General features: G+C 39.9%; 1 protein-coding gene across 1 annotated transcript; it reads left to right on the top strand.

Annotated features, from left to right (window-relative positions):
- The first annotated feature begins 273 nt into the window (after window positions 1–273).
- LOC108860805 (receptor-like kinase TMK2) lies at window positions 274–3437 on the top strand. The gene is made up of 2 exons (XM_018634656.2): window positions 274–2614; window positions 2698–3437. The coding sequence occupies exons 1-2, from the start codon at window positions 436–438 to the stop codon at window positions 3183–3185; spliced, it is 2667 nt and encodes an 888-aa protein (XP_018490158.1). The 5' UTR covers window positions 274–435; the 3' UTR covers window positions 3186–3437.
- The last annotated feature ends 11342 nt before the right edge of the window (window positions 3438–14779 follow it).

The raw sequence follows: 14779 nt of genomic DNA, 5'->3' as shown, positions 1-14779 counted from the left end.
ATACTGATCCAATATTTCCATTAATTATTTTTCTAATCACGGGGCGTGATTGTTATTTTCCATACTTATAGTGCTAAACCATAAAAACATTTAAGTATACGCGCCTTCCGATCACTAGCTGGCTCTTTCCATTTTTTTCATTGGCCAAAAGGAAAAAAATCGTACTATTTAATAAAATAGATAAGTACATATCATTTCCCTCCATTAAATGTCAAATTTGATATATATATTTTTTTTGCTTAAATATGGAAAATTTTGATATTTCCAAAGCAATAAATCTACCGTTTCGTTTCCTCCTTGCTCACTAAACAAGAACAAGATCTCCACAAAATAAACTCCTTCGGTCCTTCCTAATCTCTCCCTTTGTGCCCCCTTCAAAGCTTAAAACCCTACTCAACGCCTCCTTTGTTTGTAACGTGAAGATTCTAAAAGCTAATGAAGATGACTATCGCAAAAGTTTTGATTTGTCTCCTCTGTTTCATCGCCTTGGTGTACGCGCAACCAAGTCCTGATCTAGCCACCATGAACGCTCTAAGAGACTCCCTCAAGTTTGGGAAAGACTTCTCCTGGACCGGACCAGATCCTTGTAAGTGGAGCGGTGTACAGTGCGACACAAGCAACCGAATCACTCGGATACAAATCGGTAATAAAGGAATCTCCGGAACGTTAACTTCTGATCTCAACACCCTCTCTTCTTTAACTGTTTTCGAAGTCATGGGTAATATGTTAACCGGAGCGTTACCTAGTCTTGCCGGCTTGACCGCCTTGGAAACTATCTATGCTCACGACAATAGCTTCACTTCGATCTCTGTTGATATCTTTACCGGTTTAACTTCTCTTCAGCATGTGTTTCTTGATGATAACCCGTTTAGTCCTTGGGAGATTCCTATGAGTTTGAAGAGTGCGACTTCTCTCGTGGACTTCTCCGCCGCTAACTGTAGTCTCTCCGGGAAGATTCCGGAGTTTCTCGGAGGACAAACGTTCCCTAGCTTGCAGAAGCTCCGTCTCTCTTCTAACTCGCTCTCCGGTGAACTTCCCTTGAGCTTTGCTGACTCACCTGTTCAAACTCTTTTGCTCAACGGACAAAAGCAAAAGCTCAACGGGTCAATCTCAGTTTTACAGAACATGACTTCTTTAACCGAGGTGTCCCTGCAAGCAAACGCCTTCTCAGGTCCATTACCGGACATGTCTCGTCTTGTCTCTCTGACAAAATTCAACGTCAGGGAGAATCAACTTACTGGTTTGGTTCCATCTTCTTTCACCGAGCTGCAGTCTCTTGCTGTGGTGAATCTGACTAACAATCTTCTCCAAGGATCAACGCCAACCTTCAAGGCTAAAAACATTGCCACTGATATAACCCCAAGGCTAAATAGTTTCTGCTTAGATTCTCCAGGTGTGCCTTGCGACCCACGCGTCAACATTTTGCTTTCTATCGCTGAAGCGTTTGGTTACCCTGTGAGATTTGCTCAGAGTTGGAAAGGAAACGATCCTTGTAGTAGTAAAAACATATGGGTGGGGATAACTTGCACCGGAGACGATATCACGGTTATCAACTTCAAAGGGATGGGACTCAACGGTGCTATCTCTCCACGCTTTGCGGATCTTACTTCTCTTAGGGTTATCAATCTCTCGCAGAACAATCTCACCGGTGTTATTCCACAAGAACTAACTAAGTTGAGTAGCTTGACAACTCTAGATGTTTCCAACAATCAGTTGTATGGTAAGGTACCCGTGTTTGGTCCTAATGTCTTGATCACTACTGGTAACCCTGACTTAGGAAAAGATGGTCCTGGACATGCTTCTGGTTCTTTCGGAAGTAATGCTGGAAAAGTTGTGGGTTCAGTTTTTGGAGTTGTGTTGGGTTTGCTTCTCATCGGTTTGATTGTTTTCTTAGTGGTCAAGAAAAGGAAGCTAAACCGTAAGAAGTATCCACAAAAACATTCTGGTGAAGAAGATGCACTGAAGATCACAATAGATAATCTATGTGCAGGTGGAAGTGAAAGTGGTAGCAACGGTCTTCTAGTAGAAGCTGAAAACCCTGTGAAGTCGATACAAGAGCTGAGGGAGGCTACGGATAACTTCAACGAGAAGAATATACTTGGGAGAGGCGGATTTGGAATAGTTTACAAGGGTGAATTGCAAAATGGGAAGACTATTGCTGTTAAGAGGATGGAATCTTCAGTTATTAGTGGAAAGGGTTTGGATGAGTTTAAGTCAGAGATTGCTGTTCTAACCAAAGTTCGTCACCGGAATCTAGTGAGACTTGAGGGATATTGTTTTGAAGGCAATGAGAGGCTTCTGGTTTATGAGTACATGCCTCAAGGAACATTGAGTAGTCATATTTTACACTGGCAGGAAGAAGGGTTAAAACCTCTAGAGTGGTCTAGACGATTGATTATTGCAACAGATGTGGCTAAAGGAGTAGAGTATTTGCATTCTCAAGCGCAACAAAGTTTCATACACAGAGATCTCAAATCAACCAACATTCTTCTTGGAGACGATATGCGTGCCAGAGTTGCTGACTTTGGTTTAGTCCGGCTTGCGCCAGAAGGCACACAGTCGGTTGAGACCAAAATTGCTGGGACTTTTGGTTATCTTGCACCAGAATATGCAGGTATGGTTTTAATGCTTATGTCTTTTGTTACTTGTAATGAACTCACCAAATCAAAACACTGAAATTTTATCATGTCGTTGCAGTGACCGGAAGAGTTACAACAAAGGTTGATGTTTACAGTTTTGGAGTCATTCTCATGGAGCTGCTAACGGGTAGAAAAGCTCTTGACATTAAGAGATCTGAGGAAGATGTGCACCTTGCCACATGGTTTAGGAGAATGTTCATCAACAGAGACTCATTCCATAAGGCAATTGATGCGACAATTGAGACGAATGAAGAGACACTCAGAAGCATCAACAAAGTAGCTGAGCTTGCCAGTCATTGCAGTGCCAGGGAACCACATCAGAGACCCGACATGAGTCATGTGGCCAACGTGTTGGCCTCACTCCTTGACCAGTGGAAACCAGATGAAGATATCTATGGAATCGACTACGACACACCTCCTCCTCTTTTGGAGATGATAGAGAGAACTAACAATGATTCATCTTTCTTTGGAGATAATTCCATGACGAGTATACCGTCACGACCTCGCCAGATTGATAACACATTCCAATCCGGACAAGGGAGGTAAGTGTGTTAGATAATTGCTGATACTTTCTTCTCGGTTCCTTCTTCTCCTTCGTCCATAATTCGAGCTCGGAGAAGGAAGAAGGCTAAATTAATGTTTTGTTGCTGGATGAGATCTTGTTTTGGGTTACGGATTGTGAATATCTCTCTTTGGTTACCTTGTTTCTCAAGTGAGGGTTTCCTTGTTGCGGGAATGGAACCCGTGTACAATTATATCTTGCACATCCTAAACATTTAGATCATTTCTGTGCGCATTGCCCCCTATACCAGTTTCTCCCGAATTCAGTTTTATTAATTGATTTATTATTTGACAAATAACTTTTATTTCGATTTTGTGATTTGAATTTTGATCTCTATTTACTTGCCAGAATTACAAACTAAGTACTCATGATATGCAAAAGCATAAACTAGAATTATACCATGTTCGGAATTGCGCTTGGCGTAACAGGTTCGGCTAGGTCGAGTCTAGCGCCGAATGAATTATTCGGAGATTAATCGGGAATTAATCGAGGAGTAATTTTATTACTATTACACTAAAATTGAAAGATATTTTGTTTTACCTTCTGTAAATTACAAAATGTATGACTTTAAGGCAATTGTTTATTGGGTTTTTATTTAGGTAACAGGTCACGAGTTCGAACTGTAAGGAAACCAATCTTTATAACAGGCGCATTTAAACTTAAATGAAGGGCTAAGAGCATCTCCAAAAGACTCTATATTTTAGAGTTTGCAACTTTATATTTGAAGTTTAAAGGTATTTTTCTCCAAAAGAAAAACTTCAAACTTAACTTCAAAAGTATTCATATTTTACTTTATAGTCCTTACATTAATCATAATTAATGTAAATCCATTAAACTTTTATAAATAACTAACACATATATAAAAATATTACAGAAATATTAATTAATTAAATCTTACACTAAAAGATATTTTGTTTGTAGTTTAATATTTAATCATGCATTTTTATTTATAATTTTATTTTAAAACTATAATTAGACAACAAGAATATTACAAAAGAAACTTAATAATTTTGTTTAAAAGGATACATGAAGACATAATTATTATACAATGTGGTATTTTATTTGTAGTTTAATATTTGATTATATATAATAATTATTTCTTTATGTACCCTTTAAAAAAAATTTAGTAAGTTTCTTTTGTAATATTCTTGTTGTCTAATTACAGTTTTAAAATAATGTACATTTTATTTTAATTTTTTATTTAATTTATGTGTAAAACTTGAATTTATAAAAACAAATCTGAAACAATTATGAGATATAAAAACTTTAAGGATTAAAATGATAGACAAAAATAATAATTAAAAATCATAAATGTGATATATAATTAATTATAAGGATCAAATTGCAAATAAAAAGATGAAACTTCAAATTTAGAGTTTTGAGTAAATATGAAGTTTTACTATTCAAAACTCCAAATTTGAAGTTTTGAAGTTTTTTTTGTAGAGCAAAAAACTCTATATTTGAAGTTATAGAGTTTTTTTTGTAGATGCTCTAAATGGACAATACATAATCATCTTCTTCATTATGCGGGTTCTGTAACCCTAGATCGGTCGACAACCATTTTTAAACAACTTTAATACACTGTTTTTTACGTTTTTTATGAATCATGCTCTAATATTACAAATCTATCATTTATGGGCAGATTTCAAGTTAATATCGAACAAAAATCTGAGTTTTTATAGTTTTCCGAGTTTTGAACCGATTTCACCAAAATCGCGGCGGCACCACCCCGCCGAGCTTATTTTCCGGCGAATAATCGGTCTCGGCGTCCGTGTTTTTGAACCTGCGAATTATATAACTATAATACATGATTAATTGAAACATGTGGTATTTTTTAGGAAAAAATTCATAACAATACACCAACTAAATTTTGTTAGATTTTTAATACTCAATTGTTTTGCCACCCAGTTTGATGTCTAAAATAATTATCTTACTCATTTTTTTTTGCTGAAATTTTAAATTGATTATCAACAAAAGAAAAAACTACAAGCAACTGAGGTTTATGCTTTCAAAATTGAATACAATCGATATAAAATCAATATATAATTTAGCAGTGGACTACGTAGTACGATCAAACTAGCGCTGCATCATATCACTATGGAAAGATGGCGCCAGTGTCGTAGAGAAGATATCATGTTCTTGATATTCTTATCAATGACACGAACTATGTGACCAGCACTTTGGGGGGTGACCTTGATGCCGTCGGCTGTTCCTCTCGTGGTCTGGAAAACAAGTTTCAGAAGGCAGGTATCAATCTCCCTACGTCGAGTAGTGAGAAGAGATGTTATGGTGATGGACCAATCAGAATTCACTCGAGATCCTAGAAGGTACCCAGCAAGATCGATCCAGACAGTGAATGAGTAGGGACACACAAAGAACATGTGGTCTCTAGTCTTGTCCGGTTCCCCACACAAAAGACACGGCTGGATGCAACCTCATCCTCTACTCCTTGTTCCCGTGGAAAGTCTATCCATGAGTGCCAGCCAAACAATAAACGAGAATCGAGGGATGGCCTGTGGAAACCATACGATCTTGCTCCACGGTACAGTAGGGTGGTGGACCCTGATCTGCTTCCATGTTTGCAGACTTGAAAAACACGTAACGGTCATGGCCTGCAGTGTTCACTGAGCCGGAATTGAAGTGATGGTGGCTATCATCGCCCGTAAGTGACAGCCACGACATCGACGAAAATTCCGTTGTCCAGCAGACACCGCTCTTGATACCATTGCATAGCGGGAGATACCAAGTACCTGAGTTCCTGCACCTGTAATCTTTATTAAACATCCCGCATTAGACCAGTTGTCAACCCAGAACAGAGCGGAGTTGCCATTGCAAATTTCCGATCGAAGAAACGTAGCTGCATGATCGCGTAGCTTCAGCATCTTCTTCGAAATCCAAGAGCCAGCAAACCTATCACTTACGTCCCAGAAACTGTGCGACCTCAGCAATTAAGCCTTCGTCCATGCTACCCATAAGGATCATGAATTCGTGAGGATTCTCCACATGAGGCTTAACGCAAACACACGCGACGTATCTCGTAAGCGGCGTATTCCTAAGCCTCCCTCTTCCTTAGGTTTGCATATGTCATCCCAAGAAACCTTTGTATTCGTGTGCGTATTCGGTGAGCCTGACCAAATAAACGCACCACACATCCCTTCTATTGTATCAAGACAATGCTGGGGAAGCCGAAATACGTAGCACCAGAAATTAGTGATACTGCCAATGACTGTCTTAATAAGTTGAAGACGATCCGCATAGGACAGGGAGCGGCTGGACCAAGATAGAAGGCGAATACGGATCTGATCAATCAGGGGTTTGTAGTCTGCATTAGTCATTGTTTTTGTGGTCAAGGGGAGTCCAAGGTATCTCACTGGTAGTGATTCAGTGGGGATGCCTAGCCTTTGAACTTCATCTTTGAAATCTTTGCATATATAGCCAGCCATGAAGATAGATGATTTTACTGGGTTGATTAACAGACCAGATAGATTCCCGAACTCGGAGAGAACATCAAAGACGCCCCAGAGAGATGAAACGGCACAATCAGTGAAAATCATTAGATCGTCCGCAAAGCTTAAGTGTGTTAAGTTTACCTCAGTTCAAGAAGGATGAAAACTGATACTCCCTGATTGAGCTGCCTTATTGAGCATATGGGATAGCACGTTGATAGCTATGACCAAGAGATAGGGAGAGAGAGCACATCCTTGACGCAGGCCACTCTCACTTCCAAAGAAACCCTCCAATTCACCATTCACTGAAACAGAGAATGCAGCAGTGGAGAGGCAAGTGTGGATCCATTGAACAAACATGTCTGGAATGCCCATGGCAAGAAGGGCATCAGTGATGAAGGACCAACATACAAAGTCGAAAGCTTTCGATTTGTCTAGCTTTAAGACACTCTTAGCCATGATCGAATTCTTGTGATAATCCTTTACGAGTTCAGTAGCTAATAGAACATTCTCAAGGTGTAGTCATCCTTTCACGAAAGCACATTGATTAGTCTCAATCGACTCCGGAAGTAGCACTTTTAGCCTGTTTGTTAAGACTTTGGAGACCACTTCGTACATGTTATTGCAACAGCTGATGGGACGATAGTCTTTGATAAGCCTGCAAAAGAATTCCCCGGACGGTTTCTTTCGTCATCACCACTCATGGTTAGAAAATAAAATATTTTTCACTCTCAAGTGTTTTAATCTCACTCACTCAAGTGTTTCTCTCGAAATTTAGATGGTCACGTAAGAGTCTCCTCTTAAAGTTCTAAGAGAAGAAATCAAGTAACCCAATGGGATCTCCAAGCAAACAAGGGATGAAACACAATATAGAAAGATAAGAGAATTGGTTTTGAAATCCCTATTAACCACTCCAACGCTGGATTTCTCCTCAAGCAGCAGGATTTCTCTTCCACCACCTAGCCAAATTCGAACTTTGTTTCTTTTTTTTCATTTTCTTAGACTTTTCTTTATTTTTTCTATAGATATAAATTTTTCTTTTTTTTTATAAATAAGATGGCCTAGGTAAGGTAGTGGCTCAGATTTAAGATAGAAAGAAGAAGAAGTGTTTAAGAAAATGGAAGATGAAAACGATGGATAGATAGTACTGGTTGAGTGGCTCTGATACCACTTGATATGTCCTATGCTTGGACATGATCACTCAATCAGACTTAAGGATATGATCTCGCCAATAAGGGAGAAATGATGGAATGAACGGTGACACAAGAGGTGCGTAAAGTCTCTTGATACTACCAGATTTCGATTTTTCCTTGATATGATGCACAAGTCCAACAAAAGAAAGGTTTGTTTGCTCGGAGATAACCTCACCAAGAAACAAAGAAAGTTCTAATCAAAGAAAAAAGAGATAAACTCGAAAACAAGAAGAAAAATAGATTATCTTATTATGAAGAAGAGAGTACATATTTATAGTACATGTCAAAGAAAGACTTAAAGAAAAGTGTGGAAAAAGATGTCTAGAAAATACAACATTTGACTAGAAAATTATTAGTAAGTCAAAGTTGATGAAATTGAGACAGTCTTGGTCAAGGTTGACGAATTTTAAGTAGACTGGTCAAGGTTTGCCTAAGTGTCCAGGTGCATCTGTGATGATCAACTCCAATGCCGTAAGGAGAAGAACGCAAGTGGGTCGATGGATATGGTCCGTCGGGTGTCCTTCACGAACGAGTTGTGCGCTGATGTGGGCTATGTCTTCAGATAGCTTGAAAGTATGTGCCTTAGAGAAATGGACAAGAGGAAAGTCCATCATCAGTTCACACACGGCGGTACTGTCGATGGTACGTTCGTCGGGATGTGCGGTACAAACCAAACGGGTGAGAAGGGAAAAGTTGTGGTTGTCGTCTGATTCTTCTTGTCCCAAGTGAAGTCTGCCTCAACTATCTTTCTTAGCTTGTAGTTATGGGCCTTATCGGTTTGATCCATGAAATTCTAGACCGAGAGAAGCTAATGGGCTTGATGCAGAACGTGGAGCCCTTATTATGCTTAATAAGAAATCAGTTTTTGGAATTTTCCAAGAAGGGTCCAACAAGAAAATACAAGTCATGGTCGAACAATATATCAAACTGACGGTCATTCATAGATACAACAAGCCGAAGAGTTTTGCAATCACAAATTCCCAAATTTGGTCAATAGTCTTGGTCTTTGGTCTTTGGTCTTTGGTCAAGTCCACCATATTTATTCTATTTGTATTTCTTAAAATAAGTTTAGACCTTTGGTCTAACCCGGAGCCTATTATATAAAGGCTTGCTTTGTATTGTTTCAAATCATTCAACATTTATAATCACAAAAAGTTCTTTTTATTCTTGTTGAATCATTTGTTCTTAATCGGACATCGTAGCTTCTAAGTCGTTGGAGTGAGTCATATCTTCGGGCTTAGGAGTTCGGTAGTATTAAGAGACTTTCCGCATGTAACACCCCTGGACCGTCCTAGGCATAGGTCGAACCACCGGTCAACAATCAAACAAGAACATGACTGACAAAGCGACCAACACCAAGGGTTGGAGATGAAAGGCCAACCGGCCAGCTAACAATCGTACAAGAACATGACTGACCGTCCAACCCAACACCATGGTCTGGAAGCGCTATGTGACGGGCTAGGGACGATCCGATCAGAGTCACAAAATTTACTCCATGACTTAGACGAGTTCATCCACTAACTCGTCCCGCTAAATCAAGGCATAAGGCTTTGCAACCCGTACCAAGAGTTAACGGTTTCCGCTGGATCGAGGCTTAAGGCTTTTCAACATGTACTAGGACCTAACGTTGTGTTAGACCAGACTAGTCAATTATCAGAGTACTCATGATGCGCATATAAAACAATTACTTAATTAACTCAATATTCATACATTGAATAATTCAAGATCGGGCCAGGCCTAATGCCAAATCGAGTCAACTAAACATAAATCAAAACACCGTTAACAAAAGGCATGAAAATCTACACCGGCGGTCCTAACGTCCAGCACCAAGCTATCCGATCGTCCTTACTAAAGAAAACTGCAAAAAGGACAACAGAGTTGAATGAGTAACCTAATGTTACTCAGTGAGCTGGCTACCTCTACCCCAACCAAGAAACTAACCCAGACAACCCAAAATAACAAGCAATTTAATCCTAGCAAGCGATCAAAGCTAAAGCTACACAATCAATCAAATCCAACATTAAACAAACTGTTACTAAGTTAGACATGGCCTCCTACCATTGCCTAACTTCGAGTAACGGGGCCCTGCACGGAAACAAGTCACCAACCAATAATCAAACACAAACTACTATCTAATCAACCAGATACTAAGTTAGACTTGGCCTCCTACCATGATCTAACTTCAAGTAACAGGAACCTGCAAGCAAATCAATCAACCACAATCACAATAATAAGATACTAATTAACTGTGACTCGATCTAACTCGTAACACCGTATATCGGTGCTACACTTACTCTAGGATTCCATAACCCTTTACGACACTCTAACATGGGCCATGGCGACTTCGTGTTCCTCCTCAACATCGGCAATATTCTATCTCCCTACTACAAAAACCTGGAGAAGGAACTTTCAACTGACCACGGTCCACGGTCCTGCGGGCCACCGCGCGATAGCCCACAGTCTTTCGGGTCAATGCCACGTCACACTGATACCACTCAAATTACCCTAAGGAGTGATTTTTACTCTCATCAAAAGAAGTCAAATTGTAATACTTAGGGATCGAATCCACAAGGAGCTAAGGCACACACTAGATCTAATAGTTATATGATTAAGCTAGGCTAACAGTAAATAGATTATAAAGCAGTAAATAAAATAGGAAATATATGAAATTGCAAGGGCGAACAAGGTAGTTGTTCTTATGTAACCAAGGTAGTTGATGGAATGATGGTTGCTAGATCTAGGGCTTATATTCAGGTATTGGGGATTATAATATCTATAAATGCCTAACAAGTTGCTTGCATGATACTATAGATCTCAGCCGCTTAACATATGTGATAAATCACTGGTTAAATCATCTAGATCTCTGGCCACACTTTTCGCATGATGACACAGAAAAAGAGTCGGTCGATATCCTTTTGAGATATCAAGCGATACACCTTTCGCAGCGCCGATCGATTCACCTGTCGGGATATCGATCGACGGCTTCTAGATCTACCTAGGCGCGAGCCGAATATGACCACAAGGTCTCAAGGAGGAACTGTCGTTCTTCTCAACGGGAGACATGCAAGCTCAAATGGATAATTCAAGATATCAAAGATCCTAGTGATCTATGTTCTAGTTAGCTAATCTAGAACAAGCATAGAGTTCAATCCATTTGATAAATATCACAACTTAGCAAGCACAGTTTGGGGCTAATCCCACAAACCTATCTGAACCATAGATCTAACAGGTGGATCTATTCAGACATGAAGTTTGTCACAAAAATCATAGATGAATAGATGAAAATGCAATAGATAATATAAAACCAAAAACAAAAGAGTTCCAGGAGGACTCTCAAGGAGTTCATCCCTTCTCTCCTAAGAGAAACAATGAAAGCGTAAAAGAGAATCTAAAGCGTAGAAAGCGTAGCCGTCAACAATGGCTTAGAAGTAACATAAATAGGGTTTCTGGTCGTCAAGAGTATTTTGGTAACTTTGTGGTGACTCCTGGGCTTCAGTCGGTCATGAAATATACCTGGCCCACGTTCTGATGTCCCTGTCGATCGACATGCACTCTGTTGCATCGATCGACATATAATCCTCTTCTCGGCAGCCTTCTCTCGCGAGGCAGACTGACCACTCTTCAGTAAAATGGGCATAACGTCCGATCTAACCGTTGGATTGATCTCCAATGAGTGGCATTGGAAAGCTAACTCAAAGCTCTATGTTGTACCAAAAGATGGGCTAAATCCAACGGTGGGAAGGTCTCCATAGAGAGCTAAACATCTGAAGCGTCTGTGCAGTCCTGCACTGCGAAAGACTCCAAAAGGCACCAAAATCACCATATATCTCCAAATCGTCCCTGAACCTGTAAATACTCTAAATAGACACTTATATACCATGGGTAAAAATGGGTAAAATCCATGGTATATCAACTCCCCCCAAACTTATCCTTTTGCTTGTCCTCAAGCAAAACAACCAGGCAGTCTCTCTGAAAGAGGTTTGAAAACAGCAGGGACTCAAAAGATTTTAAAAACTCAGTTCATCATCTCTTTATTAGTGCAAACCAAATCCTTAAACATCCTAACCTTAGAAGCACATTATACCATATCCTAGTATAGCAACCAAATTCCACTAGTTCCACAACCTAACAGATCATGTCTGACAATCCCCTCTACTAACCTCATTTCTTGCATAAAAATAAAAGTGTAGGCTTTGATGTGATCATGGACCAGATAGATGATGGAGAAGATGAGACTAAGGATCAACCAGCTCAAGAGGATACCTTAGAAGTTTCAGAAGGACCAATGACTCGTGCTAGAGTTAAGAAGCTCAAAGAAGCCATTGGAGGTTTACTTAGGAAGTCTCTGAATCAAGATGAATGTCTTGGAGGAAGCTTGATACTTCAAGACACCCTTATCACCATCCAAGCTATCTCACCATCAAGCTGAGTATCATCTAGGCTAGCAAGAGAAGTGTGCTCTTTTCCTGTCTTAGTTTTTGTCCCACTGGGTTTTGCTAAGATAGGTTTTTAACGAGGCCTTGTCTTGCTAATCAAATCACCTAGCATGATACTCTCGAACCACATAAGTACCTTATGTTATTTTTAGACTATGTTTTCTTATTTCGTTACACAAGTCAAAGAGGAGCCTGTTCCTTAATGACTCTTGTTATTTCCGAGACCTTGTGCATGTACAAGGATCTCACTATATATGTGTGTGTCTCGTAGTCTAATAAGATAATCCAATCTTTTATCTAAAAACCCTTGTTCTCTCTGACTTGTCTTTGCGAGTTCTTGAGTTCTGTTGGTGAGTAATATCCAGCAATCTCTAGTTGTCTAAGGAGGTGTGTTATATCCAATCTAGTCAACTAAACCGTGTCAAGGAGCCATTCCGCAACTCTTTGATTCATCACCATTTCACTGCCTTGAAGATCTTGAGTCTTTGATTCTATCTTGCAAGGATCTATCCATATCATCCAGAGAAATCATCCTAGGATCGTATTAAGTGGTATCAGAGCACTCTGGATAGGGAAGTTCTCGATCTCTCTTTGATTTTTGATTTGAACTCTTCGGCTTTTTTTTCAAATCATCGATAGATCTGTGTTTTTGTTTAAGTTTATCACTTGATCTGATCATTCTATCACTTGTTTTCATTGATCTGAATTGAATCCTGTTAGATCTAAGAATTTTTTTTATCATATTTGAATTTGAATCGATCAATTGCTTGTGTTTGAAGAAATCGTGATCATAGATCTGTTGTTTGTTCTGCAAGTTTTCATTTTTTTTGTTTGATCTCGTTTCTATTGAACTACTTATTTGTTTAAGTGTTTGACTGAATCAGGTACCATGGGGAACGAGACTGATGAAGAAGCGGACTTGATAAGAAGAAACAAAATGCTTATGGAAGCCATGACTGCTCAGTTGAACAAAACCATGTTGGAGAACATGTCAACTATGATGAAAGACAACATGGAAGAAATTAGAAGGGAGATTAGACAAGCTACTGGTCAAGGACACAGCCGTGAAGCTGAAAGAGAAGAGCAATCTCCACAACGCCAACGAGAGCATGATGGTTCACAAGAAACTGATAACTACTATGAGCGTAGAAGATCCTCTTCTAGAGACAGTCGTAGGAGACATAGGAGAGATCACGTGGGAAGAAGGTATCATAGAGATGAGTATACTGGTCTTAAGATCAAGATCCCTCCTTTCCATGGCAAGGTTGATCCTGATGCTTACTTGGAGTGGGAGAAGAAGATTGAGATTGTCTTCAATTGTCAACACTACACAAACGCTCAAAGGATCCAGATTGCCACTACTGAGTTTTATGACTATGCTTTGAGTTGGTGGGATCAGCTAGTGACTGCTAGACGTGTCAATCAGGAGTATCCTGTTGACTCTTGGCAAGAGATGAGTCTTTAATGCGCAAGAGGTTTTACCTAGCCACTACCATCGTGATTTGCACCAGAGGCTACGAAAACTGATTCAAGGCTCCAAAACCGTGGAGGAATACTATCAAGAGATGGAGTTGTTGATGCAGAGAGCGAGTGTCTCAGAAGATAGAGAAGCTACCATGTCAAGGTTTCTTGGAGGACTCAACCGTGAGATACAAGATAGAGTGGAGATGCAGCATTACGTTGAGCTAGAGGAGATGCTACACAAAGCTATCTTGGTGGAACAACAACTCAAAAGAAAGAGCTACTCTCGTTCTAGCTATGGTACTAGCAAGTTTCAGCATTCCAAAGATGAGAAGCCTAGTTACCAGAAGGAGAGCAAGCCTTATCAGAAGGATGACACTAAACTGGGCAGCATCTTTGACAAAGACAAAGGAAAAGCAGTAGCTACGGGTTCAAAGTCTCGGGATGTCAAGTGCTTTAAGTGTCAAGGGCGTGGACACTATGCCAATGAATGTACTAACAAAAAAACCATGATCCTTCTAGACAGTGGAGAGTATTTGTCTCAGGATGAGAAGATCCACACTGAACGTGAGCAATCTGAGGCAGAGTCTGAATAAGAACCGGTCAGAGGAAGGTTACTAGTAACAAGAAGACTTCTGAATCTTCAAACCAAGGCAGAAGAGACTGAACAGCGTGAGAATTTGTTCTACACTAGATGTCTGGTTCAAGGAAAGGTCTGTAGTCTCATCATTGATGGAGGAAGTTGTGTCAACGTGGCCAGTGAGACAATGGTGGCAAAGTTGGGTTTGAAAGTTCAGAAACATCCAAAGCCATACCGGTTGCAGTGGCTTAATGAAGAAGGAGAAATGAGAGTCTCAACTCAGGTTCTGATTCCCATAGCAATTGGTAAATACGAAGATGAGGTTCTATGTGATATACTACCTATGGAGGCAAGCCACATTCTTCTTGGACGACCTTGGCAATCAGACAGGTGTGTGATGCATGATGGTTATACTAACAAGCACACCTTTGAGCATAATGGCAAGAAAACCGTGCTGTTGCC

Source organism: Raphanus sativus, chromosome 5 (assembly GCF_000801105.2).
Source record: "Raphanus sativus cultivar WK10039 chromosome 5, ASM80110v3, whole genome shotgun sequence".
Taxonomy (NCBI): Eukaryota; Viridiplantae; Streptophyta; class Magnoliopsida; order Brassicales; family Brassicaceae; genus Raphanus; species Raphanus sativus.
Note: the sequence above shows the minus strand (reverse complement) of the source record. Positions and strands in the feature narration are given on the sequence as shown.